Here is a 27,218-nt window from a genome sequence, read left to right as displayed (position 1 = left end):
TTGCAAAAGATTCAATTGGATTTAAGGTTAGCCTCTGTTCATGGATCCTGCCATATCCAATCCCCTCTACAGGCTCAGTTTCAGTGGACAATATAGGCCTCTGTGTCTTGGTGACACGGCACGCGCTATTTTGCATGTATACATGGAAGTCATCCACAGTTTGCTATGAAAGTGCTATGTTTAGCAGATTTAAACACCCATATATCACTGTCAAGATAATTGCAGTACCTCTGTAAAATCACCCGTAACAAATGAGAGCATGTCTGAAAGAATTTCTCACACCGGCGGGGGTATTGTTAATGCTAGCGTTTCTCTAAATGAAGATCACGTACTGCACGAACCACCTTGTTTCATATTTCAAAGAAAACGTCCCACTGCTTTGTTGTGAAGCTCAAGAACGCGAATAACAGTGAAAATATCACAATATTTCTGAATTCTATTCTGAGTAGGAAACAGAATTTATGAACAGCTCTTTTTGTTTTTGTTTTTTGGTTCAATGATATCATCCCCATTATGTAAATCAGGCTGTATTTCTTCTGTCTTTCTTGTTCTCCTGCTTAATTTCTTAACCAATAAAGTAAATGATATACATATGTGGCTCACATCAGTTTTGGTCAGCAAAGAAGCTGCTTGTAAGAGGTGCTAGGAAGCTATCGATGTGTTGGTCATGATAATCTCTGAAGCATAGCAGTTCACCTTGTAAGAAGATGGTGTCACAGTTGGTTCTGATTTATACAATTTATACATCCCTCATTCCAAGCCTTACCCAGTGTTCCTTGTTTAGATTTTCCATAGTTTATGCCCGCTTTTTAATTTTGAATTTCTGTAAGGTGCTTGAGACCTTTTGTAGCTGTTTTTGAACCAATTACTACCATTTATGTTGACCTAAAGATCACCCAGCCAAAATATCTCTTGCCCTGCATAGCCTACAATCAGCCAGCAAAGAGTCATAAAGGAAGTAAGTGCGCAAAAATGCCAGTCCTTTATAAAGGAAGACCATCCACTGCCCGAGTGGGTTAGACTGATAAGAATAAAGTCTTAAACAGGGGTCAGCTCAGCTCCCAGCTCTCTGAAAAGATCGGCCTTGTTCATTCTCTGCCATTCTTTGCACCTTTCATTTGTGCCATATACTGTCCTCCTCTGGCAGACTGACAGAATTTATTTTCTCATTGTGATAACTGTGTTTACTACTTGGAGTGTATGAGCTTCTGAAACATGCCGATTTTGTTTCTCAGAAACTGAAATGTTGGATTCTCCAAACCGTTGTTGTAGTAGACCCATTTGAACGAGTTTTCGGATTTCTGCTCAAAACACATTTGTTGTGCAGACATTGAAGTGTGACATATATCCGGAGAATATTTTAGTCTAAGTGTGGATGGCGATAACCACTCAATCCTGGAGCCAAGGGGCTTTGAGTTGCCTTGAGGCGAAGTTCTGGCTGACTCAATTTCTGCAAGTTAATCTAAACCAGTCGCTGCCAAAAAAGCCTCTCGGATCATTAAACCACTGTCAACAATTCAGATGAGGAGGCTACTGGTCCATGAAGGATAACACAACTCCTGTTAGAGCTTAGAGCCAGAATAGCATTTAAAATTAAATACGTTTCATTTTGGAACACTGAAGTTATCATATAAAATTTATTGCTACAAGTCCACCTACCAATGTCACATTAGTGTTAAAAAAATCATCACTACATGTCATTGAAAAGATGAGCACACAACACATTCCAATCTCTGAGATTCCCCTGAGCATCTACACACTTTGCAGCCTTTTTCACTTGTTGTATTGGCTGTGCAGAGCAAAAAGAAGAGTGAATGTTGGACTACCATTCGTCAGATATACAGAAACCTTACTGCAACTCTCAGAACTTTGTAAATAGGCAATTGCTTTTCTGCTTTGGAAAGCAATTTCTTTCTTTAGCCAAGAAGCGAGTTACTGTAGATAAAGGAATTTACATCAAAACACAGAGTAGAGAAAACAACGGTTACTCTAGAGCCAGGATTTTGAGTGAAGTGTGAGCAATACTGGATTACAACCTGTGCACAGCAGCTAACTTTCATGCTGCCCCAGACACTGGGACCCCAAGAGGCTTGGCGCTCACAGTATTCCAATCAGTTTGTGCACATTTGATTAATTGCAAATTTGTTTGTAAATATGGCGTGCAAAGTAAAAGGACGATATGATTGGACGTGATGATAGGGAGCTTTAGGTGACACATTTTATTGCATTATCTCGGGCTGAAGGACAGTTAATAATAGTGTGAATAATTGCAGTGTGCATAATTTGACATAAACTGCATCCAGCCAGTGTCGACTTGCTACTTGGGCTTTGTAATAGCAAAATAAAACCTGGTGTACTGTGAGGAGCACAACCTTAGAACAAACAAGCAGTAAAAGAAGCTTATAGAATCAAGTTCTTTTGCTAGTAATGTTCCCTTTTGCACAGGTTTGATGTGAGATGCATTCAAACTCACTTTATGGCTTCAAACTGGAGCTCTACTGTAAACAAAATGGGGTCATGATTCAGTGAAAGATAAACTGAATGTGAACAGAGAGGGGAAAAAATATCTCCGTGGGATGCGCTGATTGTGTTTCCTTTTGAATGTGGACATGAGCGTGAAAAAATCTCTGTAAAAGAAGCACTAAAGATTGTTTACACAAACTGCTGCTGTACTTGGTGCGTTGGTCTTTTTGCCATTAGTATGCGAGGGAGTATTCTGTAGCTCTGCAGTGATTATCAACTTGGTGAGATGCAGGGCCACTTCAGGGTCAAACAACGAAAGAAGACAGGGGTAGTGGTTTAACCCTTTTGGCCTCATTAGTTAATTAGGGTGCAGACTGGCAATTTCACTCATACTGGCCTTCGGACATACAGGCGCTTATGTAGATATTAGACTGACTCTTATTATCTGTCTAAGTTAAATGTATTTTTACATGTACAGTTAACCAGTGTTGGGAAGGTTACTTTTAAAATGTATTCCACGACAGATTACAGAATACATGCCCCAAAATGTATTTTTTTTAACGTTCTCCATTACGTTACTCAATGAGTGTAACGTATTCTGAATACTTTGGATTACTTAATATATTATCATGCTTTTTACAACTTCATGAATGTGATTTATTACTATTACTGAAGGCTATACCATACCAATAGCAACTAGATTTTTAAATCTTAATATAAAATGAGTAACATTAGGGTGGACATTAGGTAAGGCTGCACTTTTTGCAGCGATCTCGTATAGAAAACTATTCCGCACGTATATAAAACAGGTTCGCAGCTCCGAACTGTAGTAAAGGGACCTCTGGCTAATACGTTGGGTTCCATGTTGGGCTCGTAGCCGAAAACTAGCTTTACTTTGTTGTCTGGGTCAACTTTGCTAGCGAGAGACAGAGAGAGGCGTTGAAAGGCTGCTCCAACGGAACTTGTTGTTTCAGAGGAAAACACGAACACGGTGTACAGTCAAGTCTTAATTGCTTACTTACAACTGGGCTCGTCAGGCACTCTTTTTGGCTGCAGTGGTTATTATTATATTTACATGCTTCCATCTCCCATTTCTGCTCGGTGACAACTCGTACTTTTCGACTCTTTATCTCCCTCCTCGCGCTCACAGACACATAACGGGTATGGCAGTGAATTCTCCCTGCAGCACGGACTACACTGCCCATGAGGCTAAAATTCGATGCCTGTAACAATTCAGTGCCTGTAACACTCTGCCTATTGCCGTCATGTTAAATAATTTTTGTGAATAATTTTTTTAAATATTTCTTCACGTCATTATGCGTGCCGCAAGTACAGGTCACATTTTGATTGAGACACAGGCATTAGAGCCTCTTAATGCGTGTTTTGTTTGGGTTTCCACCGGCGTGGAATTACATAAAATAGAGAGGGCATAGCCTTATGAAACAGGAAAATACCGCCGTGTAATCCATTCATTTCAACAAAGTAACTGTATTCTGAATACCACCTTTTTAAACGGTAACTGTAACGGAATACAGTTACTCATATTTTGTATTTTAAATACGTAATGCCGGTACATGTATTCTGTTACTCCCCAACACTGCATTTAACACACTGGTTATATTCTATCACATTGTTTTTGGAGGAGTTGAATCTTTTCCACATTTCATCTTGGGTACTTGCCAATAATGCTAAATAAAAATGCAACAAATACTCAAATTTTGTCCTTTAGAAGGAATTTGTGAGTCCATTTTATGTTTGCCGTACTTTCCTGTAGACCAGTGGCTCTTCTTCTTCTGTTTCTTAAACTTTTACTCAATGCTGGCTCCAAAAGGAAGTTAATTTCTACATCTGTTAAGTATCTACATCTGCACCATGCACCCATAAAGACTATGGATTCACCATGCTAACTGAGCTTGCTAGTGATAGCTTAATGCTTAGCACTCTAGTCTAAATAGGGTCATTTCTAGCTCTTAAAATGGTCACAGCCGTAGAGGTACAAACCAAGGGGTGTTGTCACAGTTACTAGTTGTAATTACAGGTGATGCCAAATTGAAATAGTAAGGGCTGTTTTTAATTACTGGAGGGAACTTATGGCTTCCAGGAGTCAGGAAAAAACAGGTCACCAAAATTGCATTTGTTCTTGTGCGCTGATTGAATTTTATTTATCTGTTTTTTTCCAGAGGTTTAGTTTAAAAAAAGTTACAGCGACTCAGTAGAACAGAAGTTATTGTAGGGATGGTGTGTTCAAGAAAGGATATACGGTTTGAGAATACCTTCTGGAATTCTTGCTAGAAACATGGAGAAAAGTTTCTTCAACTTTGCAAGGGTCTCAATAGAGAGCATAGGTGTGATCCTGTGAGCTCTATAGAAACGTTATTCTCTTATCAAGCGATATAAGTAAACTTTGCTTGACTGACAACGCTTTAAGTTGGGAGAAGAAGGCTTTGTAGACAGACCAGAGATATGCGGGTGAGGTTTTATCTGACATTCGTACTTCCTCAGTGATTAACACTTTATTTTTTTTAAACCTTGGCAGGATCTCTGCTGAGCCTGAACTCTTCTTTAAATCAAAGCAACATATCCACCACTTTAGAGGCATAAAAGTCTGTAGAAGTACCTCATACAGAGAACTAGCTCCTGAAGGGACGAAAAGGCGTGCACGTCACTCCATGGCTCTTTTTTCCCCCCATTTTAATAAAGCTTGGATTTTTTTATTTTAACTTTGAAAGAAGACATTGCAAGATGCCAAAAGAAAGCACAGTAAGACTTCAGCATAGCCTAGAAAGACCAGCGCTAGTGCAGACAGAGTATTTTCCTTTTTTAAAAATGCTCTTTTGTTACTTGAACCCATTTTTTATGCTAATGTGATTATTGTTTTGTTGAGAAAATCTGTTATAATTTCTGCCCTCCCTTCACCTAAAACATATTACATTTTCTTCTTCCAAATTAAAGCTTGGCCTCACTTGTATTGCTTTTAATTATATTGCACCAGGGGATTTGACCTTGTGACAGAAAGACCCTGCTGAAAGTTAATTGGTAGGAGCTGTGGCATATTCAGGTCAGGCCAGATTCAAATTACTTGGAAATACTTTTCATGATCTGCTTTAGCTGAGAAGTGCAATTGGTCGAGTGTGTGAAATGTAGGACAATAATCTGAAGCTTTGGAGAGCTAACCTTTGAATTCTGCCAGTCTCCACGTAATAATCGTGATGACCACTAGTATGGTATATTGTGCGTGTTATAACAATTATAAACAAGCTGCTAATAGTGTACCATGTGAGACATCCAACTTTTTCCTATTTCTGATCCGATACACAAATATTAGCTTAAAGTATGTACTGATGCCAATTATTGATCTGATATTGTTATAAGCTGTTTTCCTAAAAAAAACCCTAAAACTATTGAAAACATTTATAAAAGAAGTTTAAAACTACTTGACAAAAAAACCGACTTCCCACCACCACTGTCATGTGTTAAAAAAAACATAAATTACTGAACTTCAATAACTTGGTGAAACTTAAAAGAGTGTGTTTAATATATAAAGTCTTACACTCCCTTGCTCCACCACCACTAAAGCAGTTCATTAGGCATAAAGAAAGCTCAGAGAGGACCACTCGAGCTACAATCCGAGGAGACTTGTTTATACCCCACAGACGGACAGCATTTGGGCAGAACGTCCTCTCTGTTAAGGGTGGCCATCTATGGAACAGTCTTCCTCAACCCATTAGAGAATGCTCGACATTCAATTTGTTTAAGGCAAACGTTAAAAACTGGTTATGGACAAATCAAGTGTGTGATCATGTATGAGTTGTATAGTTTTAATGTTTTATTTGGGAACAGAATGGTGTGTATGTGTAAGTTTGGTGATGGAGTTTTTATTATGAATGAATGATGAATTTTTATGAATTATTATGTCTATTTTTTATGTTTAAGGACAACAGATGGAAATTAGCCTTTGGCTATAATCTGGCATGTTTACATTCATGTAATTTATTTATTTTTTTTACATTTACGTTCATTAACATGCACTGTCCTAGATAAATAAATAAAAAAATAAAATACCAGAAATCATTCCGGTTCAACTCAAACATACCCAATTTAATAAAAACTAATAATATGTAGCAAATAATCACAACTAAGGGGTTTAAATTGACTGAATTTGTACTTATTAGTTAGAAAATAAATGTAAGCAGGACTAAATGGATAAAACTAAAAATGTATTTGTGTCATCCACCTGTCATTCAGCTCACTGTGAGTCACAGACTGCTGTCATTACGGTCACGCTACTTTCTCCTTTCCTCCTCTCAGTCTGCCACACACACGCACACACAGACACACACGTGTATCTAAGTGACTCCAAACTGGTGTCACTTTGCCATTAGCTTCCTCCATGCTACGTTAGCTCTCCCAGTAGCAACTCACAGCTGATGATGCACGGTCGTTTCCTATCCAGCCTTTCGATTGGACCGATACCCGATTGCACAAGTCCAATATTTGGGTGCCCAACCATTACAGAGCTTTATTAATGCTGATCCAAGTTGGTTCTGTATGCACATATAGGTTTCTGTAAATATTCATGGCTCTTTTGGGGGGCATTGTCAACTTTGGTCAACCTGTATAAGTTTCTCTTCACCCGGTGAGGCGGATGTGCTGTGAATTTTCATGTTGCCCTTCAACATCCTGAGAGATTGACTCCAGATGAAAGAAACCTGCTGCTTTTTCTATAGCAAAATGTCTACGCTCAATAAATACATATTTAATCACAGCTATCAGAAGATGATCAGTTTCCTTTGTCGATCCTTGAAATCTTACTTTCCTACTCGTATGCCAGCATAAAGCTGAAATTCCAACTTTGTTCACACAATATTTATAAAAGTGGTGGGGCACAATGCCAAGCTACTGCTGAGCACAGTCTTGCTCCTCAGTGAATGCCCCTTTCAATGTTTTAAATGACCATATCTCCTTTCCTTAGGAACCACCCAAGAGCTCTTTAGACAAACTTTTTACACGTTTTTACTCCCGCTGCGGGCGAGGCCAGCTACTCGGTGGTGTAATGCATACCGCAGCCTATAGCGTTGATACAGAACTGTAAATGTTTGCCTTGTGTTTTGTAATCTTTAGCCATTTCCCCTTTTATTACCACAGTCGGCTTTACATGTAATCTCTTCCCAGCCAGACCTCTTGCCGTAGCCGTTGTCCCTTCGACTGCCCTCTCCAGCCTTTCAGCCTCTTGCGCAGCATTCTCCTCACGATTTGTAATTAGGTCCTGTCAAAACGAGAAGGCTTAAATTAATCAGATCAAAGAAGGACATACTGGCCTCTGTTTAATATCCAAATATTTATGAGGGAAGAAGAGCCTTTATTGGAAATGGATCACGGTGTTGTGTATTTTAAGGAGGACAGATTAGACTACACATTTTTCATCAGAACTTGAGGGCAAATATAAAGTTTGGAAGTTGGAAGTAGCCTTTGCTCACACCATAGTTTGCTCCACAGTTTAGTGGAAAAACAATCTGAAACGTGTGAATTCTGCAGCGCACGTTTGTGCTCTTCCACAATGACTTTTCTCCACTTAAAATGCACTTGGAAGGCAACTCAAGTGCTGAAGGGTTGGAAGGGATGCTGGTAACAACCATAATCCTGACAAAGCTGATGCGGTGAATGACTGAAAGATGTGAGGAGAAGGAGCTTAGAAGGTAACACGTCTATGTCAATTTGATTAAGGCCTGACACCCACACGCAGCACATGGAAACAGCTGCTTAGTATTTTGTGCAGTGCCTCAAAGTGCAGCCGGTTAATGATAAGTGGTTGAGACACTTTGGAATGTGCGTCTGTAAGGCTAATTTATCTGCTACTGAAAAACAAATTAGAAGCGTAATGTTCAAAGTTAGCTGAGGTAGGAAAATGGCTTTAGCAACTGTTATGTATATGCATTGTTTACTTGCAAAACTCGTTTCCTTTTCAAGTTCCAGAAAGTGTTTAGAATTACTTCTGGGTTATACTTTTACTAATGGTAATAGTAAGCTATAGCCTCAAACGTCAACAAATCAAAACACCAAAAGAGGGACTATATTTTATCAGAATATAAGAGACAACGTGTACAACATCTGGCTTTAAGTCCTACATATATATTGAATTAGTTTCATTTTACTAAAATGTAAAAGTATTTACGTACTGCAAACGCCAAGCTGACTGGAGTCTTGCAATAGAAATGCAGCTCACTTAGGCTTTCTTTCAATCAGTATACACTGCAGGAAAGATCAGAGAGGTTGTGTTTTTCAGGGCAAGGAAAGGACAAAAACAAAACGACATTGATGGAAACTAATAACAGGCCGCAACCTCCTTTGTGTAGACATCTTGTAAAGGTTATGAGGGTGAAAAACTGCTAGAAGTAGTGTGAGTTGTTTTTGTGGATTGACTGGCAAGTCAGAGAAAGTCAGAGAAGTTGAGTAAAAAAGTTTTAGAGTGTTTGAAGAACTGAAACTGAGAAGTAATTGTGGGAATGATGACTTAGATGGACTTCTGGAAAGAATGTAGGTTTTGACAATTGCTGCTAGAACTCTTTCTCGAATTTTGTAGAGAAGTTTCCTAAAGTTTGCAAAGGGGTTCAAATGGGAGCTTAAGTGTGGGTTTGTGAGGTGTATAGAAATTTTATTCTCTCATCAGGCAATACAAGCAGACTTGACTGATAAAGCTCTGAGGTGGCAGAAGATTTTAGACAGGCTAGATTTTATCCGACATTTATGCTTAATCATTTAATATTTTCAAAATTCACTGTTGCTGATAAACATTGTGTGATGGATGAGAAGTATTAGAAATAATAGTTAATGGAGAAGTTTTTTTAAGGCCACAGCACTGTACTGGTTGGTGGTTTTTAGGTTTGTAGAATTTTGAGCTAAGATCATTGACCGATTTATGATGACGGCGTGATGCTGTTATCAGCTGATATTAGCTATTTGCTGATCAATCACTATAGGCATTTAAAAAGTGTATAAGGGGCAAGAGAAACACCCTTCAACCAAGCTGACGTTTCATACTTTATCCACCAGAGGGCACTATGCAACTTCCCTGTTGGTAACAACAACCAGCTGATCCAATCAGATTTAGGTTAAGAGTAAACTTAACTTAAAAAGATACATTTGTTGTTTGTTTTAGAAATATTAAAAATTAAATTATAATCATATTAATCTCTGACTGACAAAATAGTGGCTTAAATAATTAAACTCGCTATATAAATAATATAGCTATATTATAATATAGCAAATAGAGGTGGGAATCACCATACATCCCACGATACGATATTATAACAATACTTAACGCACGATACGATATTATTGCAATTTTTTAAAATATTTTGCAATATTCAGATTCTGTACATAAAGGTAAACTTTATCAATATTCATTTTATCTAATAACAAAGTCTCACATGCCAGTCAGTTTTATTGTTGACAAACTGAACGGTTTGTATTACAGTCTAGTCCAACTTACCATCTGGTACAATTATAGCTATTCGGAACTATGAAATTTGTGAAAACTATGCAGCCCCTTCAGCAACTGAAGAATTTGAAAGTAAATTAAAACAAAATATAATTTTACATTAAATAAAAAAGTTTTAAACTTAATTAAAATAAAACATGTCTTAAATTAAAATAAGTAAACTGTCATGTTTGTTGCTGCCATAAAAAATGTAAACACATTTGGACAGTGAAGGAATGTCAGGATTCTTGCTCAGAAAAAGGAGCTGATCAACGTGCTCTGAAGTCAGAGTCCACAAAAACTTTTTTTGTAACAAAATATCGATTTCTGCTGTCCCTGTATCAATACATTATTAGCAAACAAAATATCACGATACTACACAGTATCGATTTTTCCCCCCACCCCTAATAGCAAATATAATCTTCCTCCAGTGTATCAAGAAGGATGCTGCAAAATGTTTTTTGCAAATCGCAGTTTGAAAAGCAACCTGAAATCCTAATGCCTTAGTTTAATAGGGCATATCCAATAACAGTTTTAAAATAGAGTCGAAACTTTCCTGTCTTCTTTCTCTTTCAAATGGATAAAAAAAAGTGTCCCAAAATATTCATATAAAATGATGGAGCTCTAATTTGTGATCAGAATTGCCTCGTAATATCTCAAGAATTCAGCTATTTCCTCCTCCATACAGCCAGATGGGAATTAAGGATTAACCTGTCTAACCAATTTAGTATTAAATTAAGGAATACAAAATCTCAGAGAAATGTGTTTCCAGTTGGAAAGCTTTGAGAGGGTAACATTATGTGGTTGGCGTGTGCTTGGAACCTTCATGGCTGACATTTTGACATTCTTCCAGCCACAGGAAGAACAGAGAAATGTAAATCTTGGACACACATGACGACATTTTCATCTGTTCGTCTCATCTTGTACGTCCCCAGACGACGGCTTTTCAAGCATATGTGCTATTGATGTGTAGCCCTACACAGCACTGTCTGCTCCATAGTGTGTGCTTACTCCGACATGACTTGCATGTTAAGCACCAACAGCTGACTGTTGTAGCCTCCTTGTAATGGAGCCAGTCACCACAGGCTGCCAGGCTGCAATTAGGCATGCAAACCTCCTGATCCAAGACGGGACAGAAGCTGCTTCAAACTTCAGGTTTTTTCCCAGCCAACCTGACAACTTCTCATTTGTTCTCTTTTCAAATTTGCACGTCCTAAAATGAAGTAATGACGGCAATGTGGCCGTGTATAGATACCTGTGCTCTTACATAATTTGGCATTAAGGAACTCTGTGGTTCAGATGCTGAAAGAATGTTTACCAGCAGCAGGCTGTAAACTCCATAATCCTCTTGCTAGAGAACAGTCAGCACTGCCATTTTAGTTTTGGTCATTGTTACTAAAGCCTCACAGGCATATTTGCTTCAAAGTATGGACAGCTTAGCAGTAGATTAATACACTATTACTAATCTCGCCTCTGAGCTTACCATAAGTAGCTTTAAATGGGCTCTTCCATCTAACTTCTTTTCTTACTTTGTCAAATTAATAGCATAAGTGGTCAGCACGGTTGGCAAGCTGTTCATGCATGAATGGGCATTTGTCTATGTGTGGAAGTGTATGTCGCTAAAGAAAAGGTGGATAAATACTGTAGCCCTCATGTGTGGTCCAGGACAAGGGAGCAACCTGCAACATGAGCACTGAGGTTTGAGTGTGGAAGCTGCCATGTGTGGCTAAACAGTTGGATACGGTAGAATAGAAAGAGAGATGGGGTAATTTTATTTATGCAAACTCAGAGGTCGAAGCTGAGCTGCTAGGCTGTGGGTGATGTAAAGTGAGTTATTCACCACCTGTGCACAAACTGTAAAATTCTAACAAATATTTAAAACAGCAATTTGGCCATCGGTGCAGAAATGTTGTATTTTTGTTGTTATTTTCCTGTTTGTGCAAGAGAAACAAAGAAATCGAACATATAAAAAAGCTGTAAAACTAAAATACAGCCGTTGCAATCGATACATAGAATCTGATTTGTTAGTAGGACAGTCACAGTTGTAATAGAAATACATGACATGAATCAGAAACGGATAAAAACATTTACCTGGTGTTTCTACAGCACTTAAGTGAGCTAGTTCGCTTAGTAGTACATGTTCAGGGTGACTGGCCTAACAAATCGTTTAGCAACAGACTTCAGTAAACTATTAATATTGGACTGAAGTAGATGAGCTTTAAACTATTGCTCAGATTCTCCACAATGAGGAAGGTCCAGCCTAGCCATACATCTGTAACAAAAAGCTAAATAGCAGCTTTTCTAAACTTGTCCATCTGGACAACTTAAAGTTTTTAGACTTTTGGAAAAAGTCCTCATTTTCGTTACTTAAGGCTGACTGAAGTTAAGCCCCTAACTTCTCTGGTCTGCTCATTAGCTACAACATGCTTCTCTAAAAAGAGACACGATGCTTAATTTAGCTCCGAGATAAAAAACTGTTGCTAGAATGGAAGACGTGTGTGCATGCTGCAGTGCATCTGATTGCAACTGTGAAAATTATACAGCATCTTTCTGCCATCAGTGTTTCTGTTTTTCAGTTTAAATTTACATTCATTTATAGACATTTTTGTTTCGGCCCAGCTTACCTTAAGCATACTTTTATCTCTGTGAAAACATGTGGTTGCAGTGACAGTAAATTCTGTTTATTAAAAAGCAAGGTGATGTGGTTATTGTGCATGTGCGTTAGGAGTCGAAGGAAGACTAAAGGGAGACTCTTCAGAGTAGACAGAGAGGTTTATGAGTCTTTAGAGGACTGGAAGTGAGGGACAGGCTTAGAGGATGGGTATTAGATTGGTGTCATGAGAGAGCATGTTAGGGCAAAGATGGCTTCATCCTTTATCTGAGCTCTCTCCTCACAAAACCGAGCACTTCTTTCTTTTCTTGCTTTTAATCTACAACGCATCACTTTTGCTTTTATGCTGCATGCTGTATTTTTAGCTGTGAGATACGTGAGGCAGATTTCTTTGTTTTTTTTACCTTATGTAATGCTATCTTGTGCCACTAAATTATTATCTATTGTGCCCATAAATGTAATGGAAGCTAATGTTGGATTATTTTAACATTAAAGTTTTTTATGAAGAATATCTTTTATGTTTTTACAGTCTTAGGGCATCTGGATGATATCATCAGATGTACACTAAGTGCAAATTGCACATGCAGTTAAAATAAAATTCCCAGGAGCATTTAATTTGAGCCCAAATTGCAGCAATCAGATGCTTTTGAGTGTTCTGGGTGTGCTTTGCATTTGTCTCACCCCAGCATTGATTTAGCATTACGTTACTTGTGTAATCTTTTGATCCTTGCAAAACGGTTTAATCTAGGAACCGCATCCAACCAAAATCCCTATCTGAAAACTCATTACACCTTTCAAAAACAAGATCTTTAAAAAAGCAGCTCTTCAAAATCACACCTTTTTATTTTTGTTTGTTTAAATAACACGTTTCAATTCTTTCACAGTTAGTTTTGTGTACTATAGATCACACCTGGAGTCGTCCCCCTCACTTGAATTTCTTTGCCAGTAGATTCGTGACTGAAGCAGGGCTGCGCTGCTTTTTTATTACTCTGAACAGAAGCTTAACATCACCCATCTGGCACCGGGGTAATCAAGTTTTGATTTCGATTCTGATTTGATTGATTCTCAGAGCTGGCTCTCATGGAATATCCAGCTTCTGCCTTATATTTTGATGCTGTTGAGATGAATATGAATAATCTCGGGTACGAACTGCTACAAAGAGAAATAATTCACTTTGTAGTTAGTTTGTCAGCAGCTTTATGTTTGTGTCTTTGACAACAATAGTGGGCCTGGGGAGATTCTTTACAATGCTGCAAATGACAAGTGAGACAAATGATCAGCAAATCTTTGTGCTGTTGTGTGCAGCGCAAAGTGTTTGGTGTGTACTTACTGGTACCCACTTTTGAAAGTGCAATTTCCTCTCAGTCGATCTCATGTCATAACTCACATTTGTGCAGTGATTAAACCTGATGGCTTACCTTTACTAAATCTTTATTTTTAACTCCCATGATCGGCTCTCATCAAAGAAACAGTCGCACTCAACACTTTCAGCCGCCACTCCATCCTGGAGATACTGCACGAGTGCCCATGTAGACGCACAGACTGGGAAAGTGGATCTGGGAATAGCTATCTTTCCCACACCGCCTGAACTCCTTTTTGTTGTCTTTAGCGTTGCAGATATGATCAGTTGGTTTTGGGCCAGTGGTTTTAGTCTTAGGAGGCATGGGTATAGCATGGTATCTGGGATCGTACTAGATGAGAGAAGGAACTGGATACGTTGTTGTCTTTGTATCTACCTCCAGCCTCTAAAAGCAAACATACTGTGGGGCAGTGGTTTTTCATGCCTCTGCAGCCTGCGTGCTGGCTTGGAACAAAGGCTGGTTCATTCATGTGGCAGATGCGGTGTTTTACTGCAAATCAATATTTGTGTGACTTCTTGACCAAGGCATAAAGGGAATATTATTCACACTTTGAACACATGTATGAAATCAATACTTATGACTGTCCTTGACCGTGATGATTGCAGCATTTGTTTCCGGTTCAATTTAAGAACCAGTGTGCATTTTGTTGACGAGTAGCATAGTTATGCCAGTACCTCTCTATCGATCTATCTCATCTACAGCATTGCCTAAATGCATTGAGTTGCTGCCACGTGATTGGCTGATTTACGAACAGGTGTAGCTAATAATTTAGCTGTTCTTATTTGTGGCTTTGCACTGCTCATGTGGACCATGCATTTCACAGTGTCTTACAATGTGTGTAAATATAATCAAGGGACATTTTTGACCCTTAACAGCATTCCTGAAATGTTTTAGTCAAGCATAAAAAAGGAAGAAGAAGAAAATACTGTTGGCCAAAGCACTGAGAACCATATTGGTTTCAAAATGCTTCTAAACACAAAAGCACATTGTGTGTCTGGATGCGGTATTCACTCTCCTCGCTCCAGAATTATGGCTGAGGTAAAGCTTCACACCACAATGATGATGCCTTTACACATAAAAATGTGTGTAGGAGAGAAAGAGCAACAAAGGTCTTTGATGTGACATTATCTTCTTAGTCATGCAGGTTTTTCTGCAATGGCGAAACTGTAGCATTACGAAACAATGCCACATTGTGCTGTGATGATAGTTGGCTACCTGTCTATGAATGGCAAGTGCTCGCAAACCATTCCCGTGAATGTCCTGGTGAGAATTGAGCTGAGACCGACTCACTCATTTGTGTGAAGTGGCGACATGCTGGAGGCTCCGCGGGACTTCTCTGTCAAGCTCCGATCACGATTCTGTGGTATTTCTACTTCACAGGCTTTGCTTCAGTCCGGCGCCACATATCAGTGAAGATAGGAGTCATATATTAAACCATGTCACTCTAAAAAGTCATCAGATCCCTTGTAGTACAGTGGAGCACTGGCGAGTTAGGATTAGCTGATCAAGCCTTTGAAAATCAATTCAAATTTGTTAGGGTGCACGCAAGCGTTTCTCTCTTCTCTTTTTAAATGTCATCTCTGTCACTGTAGCTTTAGCTGATGCTGGGAGAAGATGCGCATTAGAGCCTTTATGGTATTATGTATTCTTAAGCGTCTGTAAACAGAAGTCGGGATGCAAGAATGCTTCGGAGTGGCTTAGTTAGGTAGTTTTTATAAGGTGAGCAAACAAATGTTAAGTCCGCGTCTCGCCTAATTTAGTTAGGATTTGTCCTTCTTTAAGAGTTCAGTTTGTCTTTCACTCTGCTACTTTTTCTTTTATGCTGCCTTCAGCTGCCAGCTTTGTGCTTTGAGTGTCAAGTGTCAGAGAGGAAATTAGATACACACTAACAAAAAAATGGAAGTGTTGGTAGCAAAAGGTGCAGTTTTGCTTCCTTGGGGTAAATCGCAAACTATAAATAAGGGAAAGCAAATTCCAGCAGTGCAGATTTCAGTTCACAACATGGTGCAAAATAATACATACGCGACAAAAGATGCATATTATTTCTTCTTAACTGTGAGTTCCTTTGCTTTGTGGGTGCAACTTTAAACTCAAACACATTTGCACATTGAGATGTTGCACTCTAGTGAGCATAGAAATTACATCCCAGAGTTTCAAAGTGTTTGCCTGAACATGGTTGTTCCTTTGAGCAGGCATGGCCATTTCACTTTGAGTCTTGCCTTATTGTGTCTCAGCCCCGTGTCACCGTTCCTTTCGATTGAACCAGAGACTAATTTATATTTTGTCCTGTCTTCTTTTTTCTTCGCCCAGCTGCCATTCAGGTGGAAATTACTCCACCACAAGGGGAGATCAGCGTAGGAGATTCCAAATTTTTCATCTGCGAAGGTAAGAGTGATCTTCCTACATCCCTCATTTAACACAGCTTGATGCAAATGTCACCTCATCTAGCGTTGGCAGTATTTATTGGGGTAATTTGATGAAAGTAATACAAGTTAGGTTAAATAATGAGATTGGTGTACTGGTGGAGGAAAAAAAAAAAAGATCACAAGGATAAATTGACGAGTTTATTCTGTGGAGGTGGTGGGATGATGAGATCTGAGTCATGTAAGAAATAAGACATAGAAGAGGTGGGAGAGAGGTGCTGTATGAGAAGATAATGAGACAGAGGTCTTACATTCTCTCTGTGCATTTGTCAGCCTGTCTGTGATACAGATGCTGCTTACAAAAGACAGATCTGCAGTCTGCCATTATAGAACATCTTCTTACATTTAAAAAACGTCCTAATTTTCTGAGTAGAGATTATTCATTCATTTGGTCTTATTAACCCAGGTTACTTCTACACTACAAAACAAAGCTGATGGGGACTGAATTAAAAGCATGCCCACAGCCCACAGCCCTTACGAGGGGTCGTCCAGTATGAAAAGTTTCAAAGCATCTCTCTCGTTATCCCGTTGATGTGAGTTACAATCATGCTGGATAATGAATGCATTGCATTTTCTTGAATTTGAAATAGAAAATTCAAAAGACTGCACAGCTACCTTCATAGGACTTATGAGTCAATAGTTTATTGAACCACCTGTAGCCGGACTAACTTGAAATTAGGGCTGCTCGATTATGGCAAAAATGATAATCACGATTATTTTCACTGAATTTGAGATCTCGATTATTTGACGATATTTATTTAACAATAACAATGTGTTGAATAATGACTTTAAAGATTGTCAAAATAATATAAAATAATGTGCAAATACTGATAACAGTGCAAATGTTTGTAATATAAAAAATAAATGAAAAATGTAAACATCTGTTTAGTGAACTTTGCAGTGTTGCTCTGTGGTGCAGCTACGACGCTGTAGCAAAGTTTACACACTATGTCTACTTGATCCACGTCTGACTCCGCGAACCCATAATGTTTTCACACCACTGAAGTTTTTTTTTTACCTCTCTTTTCAACCAACGGCAGTCACTCTCCTCTCCAAATAACTTCTGCTTAGCTTTCCGAGCTTCCTTCAGGTCCACTTAATCAGCGGTCCCCAACCCCCGGGCCTTGGACCGGTACCGGTCCGTGAGTCGTTTGGTACCGGGCCGTGAGAGTTGAGGCTCAGGTGTGAAATGTATAGTTTTCAGGGTTTTTATCGGTTTTCAGCGTTATTTTGTTATCGTTTTTACCGTTTACTCGGTTTCCCTGGGTCTTTTCACGTGTGTTATGAATAAATTTTCTTTTTTTAGGTACCGGTACTAGTTTTATTTTGTTGTATTTATCCGCGACAAAAACCGGTCCGTGGCGCAAAAAAGGTTGGGGACCACTGCTCTTAATTGTTGTGACACGTGTTCGAAATGCAGAGAGGTGCGCTCGATTTGCCACACGGAGCAGCGCGAGAGTAAAGCACGAGGGAGGGGCTAATAATCGGCTCAGTCATTTTTAATGATCGTTGAAAGCCCAGATCGTAATCGTGATTACAATTCGATTAATTGAGCAGCCCTTCTTGAAATAATCATTTTCTACATGACTTTGTCTCTCGACAGTTGTTCTGAGGTGTTTGTGCTGATAAGCTGTATTTGCTTTTTGCAAACTGTGGTGCATTATGTCAAAGCATCTCCACTTCTCAGTTCTCCAAAGAACACTTCCAAACATCCCATACTTGTACTGTCATGAACTTTAATATTTCTTATGTTGGCTAAGACCTGCTGAATCCGAGATGCAGTTTCTCTGAGCATTGCACGGTCTGATCTTGGGGTGAATTTGCTGAGATGTCTGTTCCTGGGAATATCATGGCAATGTGTTAACTCACAGCTGAATGCTCCAGAGCAGCAACGTGACACACTTGCACATATCCAAGGCAACAAGTCTATTTGATTTTCAGCACATGGCAGCTACATACCCTCTTAATTCCTATGGAAGCAGTAGTGGTGGATTGTTTTTCACAGTTTCACACAAAGTTCAGTCAAAATTTTCTTTTGCATACTACATGCAATCAAGGTTTTTTTTTTCTTTTTGAAAAAAATAACCACTTCTCTCCCACTAATCACCTGTTGTTTCACTGCTTTTAGCAGAATGTTTCCGTAAAAATGAAGCCCTAAAAGCAAAGATGGGTGTCTGTGTGTGGAATATGAAGCCTTGACATTAAGTGCTAAGTGATTTCATTCTTTGTTCTATGAAGAAATTTTTGCATTCGTTTGAACTCGAATTCCTCCGTTTGAAAAGGGTGTCAAAATACATTTAGAGCTCTTTGTGCTCCTCGAGAGAAGAGATAGTATTAATAATTTTCAGGGAAACAAAAAACTGCCTCTGCCTTGTACTACTGTTTATAAAAAGATGAATAATGTTGAAACGTTTCTTTCTTTTTCTTTTAGTCAAAGTTTCCTCCTACTGAATAATCCTACTGAGGAAACAGAAATAATTCATATCTCCCTTTTTCTGTTTTGCTGCGTCTGTTTAGTCTTTGGGTTTACATAACATACACTGGATGAAAACAGATTGTGATTTCACAATAATGCTTCCAAACCATCTTCAAACCAAGAATTCTTAACTCGTTTTGCTATATTCTGTTCAAATTACGATTCATTTTTAACAATTTTTATTCACATTCTCTAATGAGAACAAAGTCTAGCTCAAACCTTAATCAGCTCCACATATGCACTCATCAGGGAAATAAGGAACTACAACTGCTTAATTCCAACATGAACAGATGTGAAGAATATGAATGCCAGCGATGACAGTTCTTCCCCTCGACTGCTGTCAGTGACGCAGTGATCGTTGCAGTAAATTAAGTTTAAATGTAAATTAAGATGCACACGCTAGCTTTGTAATGTGATGTAACAGGCCCGTGGCATCCTCTACAAGTTCATGCTCAGAGTCATATCTTTTCTTGCAAAGCGGGAGGCACATCTAAGCTAATGCAAAACATCAAAAGCACCAAACAAGATAACAGATAACAGATTTCAGTTGCAATCCTATAGGTTATTATTTACATTATTTACAGGCCACTTGTGAAATTCTTTAAAAAAAAAAAAGTTTTGCTTTTCTATCTCATTATTTACTTTGTTACTTTCAGTGGTAGGAGATGCTAAAGACATAGACTGGTACGCCCCCAGCGGTGAGAAGATCCTTCCCAACAGGGCCGACATTTTTGTGAGCCGCAGTGATGAAGCCACGTCGACTCTCACCATATACCACGCCACCGTGGACAGTGCTGGCATCTACAAGTGTGTGGCAAAGGATGGAGACAAGGAAGCCCAGGCCACTGTCCAAGTAAAGATCTTCCGTAAGTATGACCTGGTTTTGCAGTCTTTACAGACTTTACCAGTGAAGAGTGTTACTTTTTCACATGTTGGTAGTCAACATTACTGCATAAACTGTAGTAACTCAGCCACTATGAACGCTCTCTTTGAGTAATGCATTTCAAAGAGAGAGAGAGAGCCAGTGTTTATATTATTAAAGGTAACCTGATTTCCAGCTCCATACTGTTATTCTCAGTCTAGCTTGGCAAGCTGGACTTTGGTGAGTTTATCCACTGTATGAAACCAGCCGTTTAAGCACCGTCCCTTTAAGCCAGCTTTCTTCCGACTGGCTGCCCCTCTCATAAACAGAAGATTTAAACAGCAGGTGTGAGGAGTTGCTGTTCTCCCAGCCAGGGCTGTGTGAAATGACCATAGTAAGAACTGAACTATAACATACTGGAAACTGAGCACTCTGAAGTTTTAGACTCATGGGGATTATTTCACATATACTGACCTAATTATTGGAAATTTGGGTATGTGTAATATAAACACCAAAGTGAACCAGTGAAATTGTGTATGTGTGTAAGTTTTCACCCTTACAAATGTCACTTTCTGTGTTAATACATATAAAAATGTGTAATATGTGCATTCCCTCACAGAAAAGATCACGTTCAAGAGCGCTCCCAACCCGCAGGAGTTCATCGAGGGTGATGATGCTGACATAGTCTGTGATGTTGTCAGTTCACCACCACCCACTATTATTTGGAAGCACAAGGGCTCCAAGATCCAACCTGCCAAAGATGGTGAGTCAGTTCAAAAAAAAAGAAAAAGAGGGGAAAAAACACCCCACTGCTTAGCTGCTTTCTCACCTCCAACCTGCCTTTCCATTCCATCTTCTTAACTCTGTGAGCAGCCACCTTACCTCCCTGCCAATGCTGTTTGCCAGTTCATGCTTTCCAATCAATTTGCCACACTATTCCTCATCTCCCGCTCCTGCTGCCCATCATCTATGAACAAAGCCAACCGTTTTCCATTGGAAAGTAGTTTTAGACCTCATAGATGATGCGTGAACATGGAAATTGTATTTTTAGGCCTAGCAAGAGGTGGTTATTGTCACTGGAAAATGTGTCTGAGGGCACACCTGAGTTTAATTTCGCCAAATAAAGGAAAACTATAGTTAGAAAAAAATCTGAAAAACTCAGCATGTTTTTTTAAGGAAGGAAAGTGTAATCTAAGAAAGCTTCTGCTGTCACTTACAACAATAACAGCTAAAAAACTGTAATAAAACCTACCCAGATTTGCTAGTTTAGGATCCGATTTTTTTGTTACTTTGCAAATCGTAATCATAGCATCTGTTTTGGCAATGATGAAGTAAAGTTCAGCCACAAAAGCAAAAGTTGCTTAAGTCTGGCCATCATTGCTGCATAAACAGTTTGCAAACCACCTCCATCTCATGTTCTGACTTCAGGTCATACCAGACACATTTGATGCCTTCTCTTTCAGCAGAGCTTCCCAAAGTGTGGAGCCCGCCCCATAGGGGGGGCCCTGAGCCATTGCAGGGGGGCGCGGTATGAAAAGGGGAAAAAAACAAAACAAAACGCTTGGACACTGCTAGCACAGGGCTCCCACACAAACGCAAAGCAGGAGGTGAAGCATAGCTGAATATGTTTCCAAACCAACTTCATTCTAAGCCAAAGACTATAAAATATAATGAAGCATATCTTCCCTTTGGTTTCACCTGCACAAGTGCCGAGGTAGGTCTCCCCTGCAAAATTGGTTTTCCCTTCGTCGGGAGCAGCGCTGGGCTCTTCAAATCACGGACAAACAGTATCCCACATTCTTGATTTTAGTTCACAAACACTTGTTGTAATGACTAACTACTCCTGACATTTTGGAGATGTTAACTCTTTATACAGTAAAGTTACACCGGGATACAAATAATATCAGGCTGATCCTGCCACGATTTGTCCCCCCTGTCTAAATCACGGACAAACAGGATCCCACAGTTGTTTATGTTTTTAAACCCATTTTGCACAGAGAGGCATTTTTTGAAAAATGTATTGATAGCAATGTTGAAAATTATTACACAGGAAAAAACAACTACTTGTAAAATAATCACACCGTGAAGCCTCTGCTTTTCTAAATGGAGGGACAGTAACTGCGTGTGTGTATGTAACCATGTAAAACCGGAAGAAAAAATACCCGTATAGGTGTGGATGTACCGTAAAAGAGTTAGTAGTGTATTTTATTACTACCTGTAATTTATTGCAGTTTACTTGTATTTGCTTAATTGTTTACTAAATGTTTGAGGTGTGAAATACATTTTTCTTGTAAAACAAAGGGGGGCCTAGCAAAAAAAGTTTGGGAACCACTGTCTTTCAAGGTGATAAGATCTTACTATTGCTCCTCATGTCTCACTCTGATTTTGTATGGAGTGCAGCCTTAAGGACCCACACCCAGGACACGCGAGAAAGAGATCTCAAACAAAAAGCGAGCTTTAATCGCTTATGATTTCATATAAACAACAACAGATAATGAAAGACAATTTAAAAGAAAAATGATGGAATCCAAGAAAAGCCAGAGAATGAATCCAAAGAAGAAAATGGACAGAGGAGAAAAAGAAGCATAAAAAACACAGGCAATGCAACAAAGAGAAGGAAAGGGCTCTTTATACACTGCACACCGATTGCGGATCACACACACAGCAGAGGAAGGAAATGTAGATGAAAGTAATGCAGAAAAATCAAACAAACAGAGGCTCAAAACCGAATTGAAACACCAGAGAAAATTAACTGTTAAAGTAAAGCAGGAAACAACCCTAATCACACAGAAAAGACAACGAATAGTAAACACATTACAGAGGAACAGTGGGGAGGCAAGAACAATGATAATAATAATCATAAACCCACAACAATAGAAAAACTGGAAGCAGGAAATCCTGAAACGCATAAAAAACCAAACAAAAAAAAAGCTCAGCTATCAGGAGACTCTTATCTTTATAAATACACACATACATTTTAACAACATTTTTAACCTCTAACTCTTTCTTACTAAAGGAATTTTGTGTTTCGGGAGTTAGAGGTGTTTGATGTACACAACTGGGTCTTGTTCTCACTGCGCACGGGTGATCAGAGATGTAGCTTTGATGTAATTGTTACATGTTGTGGAACATCTATTTTATCCATATGTCACATTAGTATATCAAAAAACACTCTATAAAAACTTCTTCTGGTATTATAATCCCTTTATCTGTTGTTTGTCCTGTGTTTTGAACCATTTCTGCTTTGCCAATAAGCACACAGAACAAAGGTGTTTAGCTCAGCTGTGGAGGAAACTGTGAGCGTGCACATACCGAACATATAAGTAAGTGTTGCTGAACATTTTGCCAGGAACTCTAGGGCACAAAAATCGAATCTAATGTAGCTGCTGTGAATCCAAGCTGTCTTCTGTGTAAGATGAAATTATGAGCTTTTCAGCATTTGGTCCCTTCTGGCCAAAAATATGAGGAGGGCCTAAATTCATGTACAATATTTGGTAATCATTTAATCTGGCAATAGCTTCTTTCTTGGGAGGAGCATTGACCAAATTGGTTCAAAACAGCCATGGCTTAGCAAGTTCAGTGAAAAACTAGGATCTAGTGTGGGAGCTGGACATAAAACAGGAGTCTGGGTTTTGTTTCACACTTGAACCGGGGACTATTTTAACCTTAAAGTAACCCCTCCCTCGGTGACCGCTGGAGAGCCTGGAGTCACCACACTGTTGTGTTAAGCCTGCCTTTGTTCTTGGATTCTTGTCAAGGAATGTGTTTTTCACTGGAAAAGCCACTAATTGTAACCGACACCGAAAACTAAAAACTGCTTATGCAATTTTCTTCAGTGCAGTCGCTGACCTGACCCTGAGCTGCAAGCTGCAGAGTTAAAAATCCCAACAGTAACTCTTCCTTGTAAAATGTGTCACGGTTACCTGAATAAGAGGTGTTTAACAAAAGCTTTGTTTCTTCTTAACTTTTAGACTCCTGGATTAAACTTTAAAAGCTTTTCAACATTTCAGTCATTTATTTTTTATACACTATGTAAATTTTTCACTCCCATGGATGGTGCGGTGTGGTGGAGTCACTGAGGTGGAATTGTTTGTTCAGTAAACTGTATAACCCTTAAACTTGATAGGAAGAACACGTCACTTTATTTAGGCAACAGTCATTGCTAAAATTAATGACATGCAGATCGTCAACAAAAAGTAAATTAAAATAGTCCCCTTTGTAATGTCTAAATTGTGGATTTTAATAAGTGCTGGATAGTTTTTCTCAATAATGTGTGAAAAATAACACCAGGTTTCTGTTAAGACAGCTCACTGTGTTACTGTGCATTGTTTAATTAGAGCTGCAACAGTTTGTCAGGGTTTGATTAAAACATTTACTGTAGCCAGAGAGTCATGAAGCTCTCTTATCTGATTTGATTACCAGGAAGGATTTCCTTAATCTTGCCCCAACTTCCTGTCTCAGTGTTTCATTTAACCATACAGTTCACACTGCTCTCATTTTATGATCATCTCTTAATTCATAGAAGACTTATTAAATCATAAGTTTCTTTTGTCCCACTGTGTTGTTGAGAATGTAATCTTCACAATCTTGAACCTTTGTTCTTTTTTGTCCTTTTTTTGTAGTTCGATTTAAGATCATGGATAATGGCCATCTGCAGATCCGCAGCATTAAAAAGACAGATGAGGGCACCTACACTTGTGAGGCTCGTGTCATGGCCAGGGGAGAAATTGACTTCAAGACTATGAAGGTCATTGTTAACGGTAAGCAGTGTATACGCCACCTTCTATGCTCTGCCTGCCCTGCTGTTTATCAATGTGTGGTTTTGGCTTAACAGAGCAGGGTTCAGTAATGAGCCAGATGGCTCTCAAACCCTTAAAACTTTTTTGTTGCTCCAGTGATAGTTAGATAGTTAGTCAGATCATCTAGCCATCTTTTTCAAGTTTCTGGTTTAGAGAAACATATTTAAACAACTACGGACCAGAATGACGAGAAATTGGTTTTAAATTTGTGGATTTCTCAGAAAATGTTGCAGATGCTCTGACCTTTAGTAGCAACATTATCCCCAAATTGCTTTTAAATATCAAAGTCCTTTAACTATCAGGATGAAGAATTTTGAAAAATATATTAAAAAAAATGTTTTTGGGCAATTTTCTTGAGGAAATATCACTTCTTAAAAGCTACTGTGTAGTTTTTTAGGGATAATTGATTTTTTATTTTCAAACCCTCTGACTAAATTAAGAAATAGACGTGTAACTATGGGAAATATCGCTATATGTGTGTGAAATATGGTCATTTCAGCTATGTTGAAAAGTCCAGTCTGTTTTATCACGACTCAATGGAGGAAACTTGAAGTGCATTTTGGATAAACTTTACTACAATTACATATCACCATGTGGGTTCAGTAGTTGTTTAAAACAAGTCAAACCAAAAAGGGGTCTTTTTTTCAGTGTTTGGTTAATTTTATATGGAATGTGCAAAAAGAAGTCATAAAATCATTTATAGGTTTTGAATCTCTTTAAATATAATGTATAAATACACATTAGTTACTTGAAATTCAAATGAATCTTGCATCTTTTTTCAGTGCTTCCCACCATCCGTGTCAGGCACCCAGAAGTCAACGCTACAGCAGACGTTGGTAAATCAGCTTTACTGGCTTGTGATGCAGATGGCTTCCCGGAACCCACCGTGACTTGGGCACAGTACGTCATTCAATCTCGTTATCTGGCTGTTGTGACGAGCAGAGTTCAGATTTACCCCGGATCACGTCAGGAGAAATTTCGAGCTTCCACAAAAAATGAAGCATTTTATTTATTCTTTTTTTTTTCGTCTCGTTCTTGACCTCTAAACAAGCAATATTAGTTAGAGCAATGAAATGAATAATTATGAATTACAAAATGTTATGCTTGGTGCACAGTAATCCTTCTCAGGTCCAAAACTTCAACGACAAACCAAAAAGAAACACTGAAGTCAATACAAATGATCCCCCCCCCCCCCCCCCCTCTCTAAGTGGCAATCTGCAAAGCAGGTAAAAGCAGCCTGATAAGATTAAGCTGAGATGAATGATATTTGCAGCAGAGCAATGGAAGACAAACTATGCACTATACAGTGTACTAGTACTTAAAGCACATAGAGGGCTTTTATTAATTCCAGCTTTTCAATGGAAACTCATTATAAGTCACACTCATTAGTATTCATTAGCGAGCGGGAGATTTATATACCGCTACCTTTTGCTTTTTCACTTCAGCAGTGCATTTTATGACACAATGACATGGAGAGATATTCTGATGGCTTTTTACCTCAATGATCAAAAGCCTTGTAATAACTTCCACAGTAAAAGGGTAAATGAGTCATGTGTTTTTGCCTCTTACTAGATAAAGGGTTGATAGGACGGAGCTACATCTGCGTAAGATTAGTCTTCCTGAAACTTCATTCCATGGCAATTAGGAATTTGTTATGCTACGCTAATGGCTGCAATTTATATTTACAGGTCAGTTCAATTAGTTACAAACATTCCTAATCAAAAAGGACCTCGGGGTTTTTTTTATCTTTTGTGCAGCAAGAAGCAGCAATTTAACGGGGACATTTTTATAAGTTCGAGGCTACCCTTTAGCAGGATGTGCGCTACCCGAGGCAGCTGTCGGGTTGTCTCTGTTGTTTTTTCTCCAGCTCTCCAGCTGCTGGACACAGTAATAATAAGGAAATAATAAATCTCTGCATGCAGTAGAGTGACCAGACCAGATTTGTGACTTTGCTGTTCATAGCTTACCAGTCAGTCCCCTTTATTCTTCTGTCTCTGACTCCTTTCATGCAGGCTTGCTTTTGGTAAAGTTAATTTTTACATGACACTTGTTAATATATATTTATAGGGATTATGAATAGGTCAACAAGCAGAATAAGCCAAAGTGAAAACAAAGTGCATATGCATCTTAGCAACCGCTAATTGGTAGTAGTTCAAAAATCGGTACCTGAAATGTGTTTAATTGAGTAAGTTCTGGTGATTAAAGAGGAGGTTTTATGAGTTAGTAATGATTTTAAACATTAGCTTACCAATACACCGAGCACGTGCGTGCTGGAATAGGATATTTTTGTTTGATGACCACCGACTTGTGCAAATGTATGTTTTCGGGAGACGAAATCGAGGACGTCAGCCCGAACGTGTTTTTTTCTCTTCATGCAGCTGTTTGCTCAGTGCACGTTAATATTCTTGGTGCATCATTCATGTCTGAATGCAGCAGTGAGGAGAAACCTTTAGACAAAGCATGATTGCTGCTGCATGAGTAAATAAGACGACTGAACTCGAATCCCGCTCACAGCTGTCTTTCATGCAGCAGATCTAATGTGTGATCCTGAGGAAGAAGCAGGCGTTAAGAGAAGAGGGTTAAGATGGACAGGAAGGTTGTTGGGAGGATAGATGTGTGAGGCGGTGAAAAAAACATAGGGGTAAAGCTCTATTTGTTCTAGTTACTGACAGGCCTGTCATTCACTGTCTGGCTGCTGGAGCGATGCTGCTACTCCAGGTCTACGAACACTTAATTCACTACAAAA

General features: G+C 38.9%; 1 protein-coding gene across 5 annotated transcripts in view; it reads left to right on the top strand.

Annotated features, from left to right (window-relative positions):
- The window catches only part of ncam1a (neural cell adhesion molecule 1a), a 263,949-nt gene that overhangs the window by 173,277 nt on the left and 63,454 nt on the right, over positions 1–27,218 (top strand). For all 5 annotated transcript variants that reach the window (XM_087847469.1, XM_087847467.1, XM_087847468.1 and 2 more), the window contains exons 2-6: positions 16,223–16,297; positions 19,468–19,677; positions 20,293–20,436; positions 24,296–24,433; positions 25,255–25,372. In XM_087847469.1, the coding sequence (XP_087703595.1) occupies positions 16,223–16,297; positions 19,468–19,677; positions 20,293–20,436; positions 24,296–24,433; positions 25,255–25,372 (685 nt within the window). The remainder of the gene's footprint in view (positions 1–16,222; positions 16,298–19,467; positions 19,678–20,292; positions 20,437–24,295; positions 24,434–25,254; positions 25,373–27,218) is intronic.

Source organism: Neolamprologus brichardi, chromosome 10, assembly GCF_056152115.1.
Source record: "Neolamprologus brichardi isolate AB-2024 chromosome 10, ASM5615211v1, whole genome shotgun sequence".
Taxonomy (NCBI): Eukaryota; Metazoa; Chordata; class Actinopteri; order Cichliformes; family Cichlidae; genus Neolamprologus; species Neolamprologus brichardi.
The sequence above is the reverse complement of the archived record's forward strand: the minus strand, read 5'-3'. Positions and strand labels throughout refer to the sequence as shown.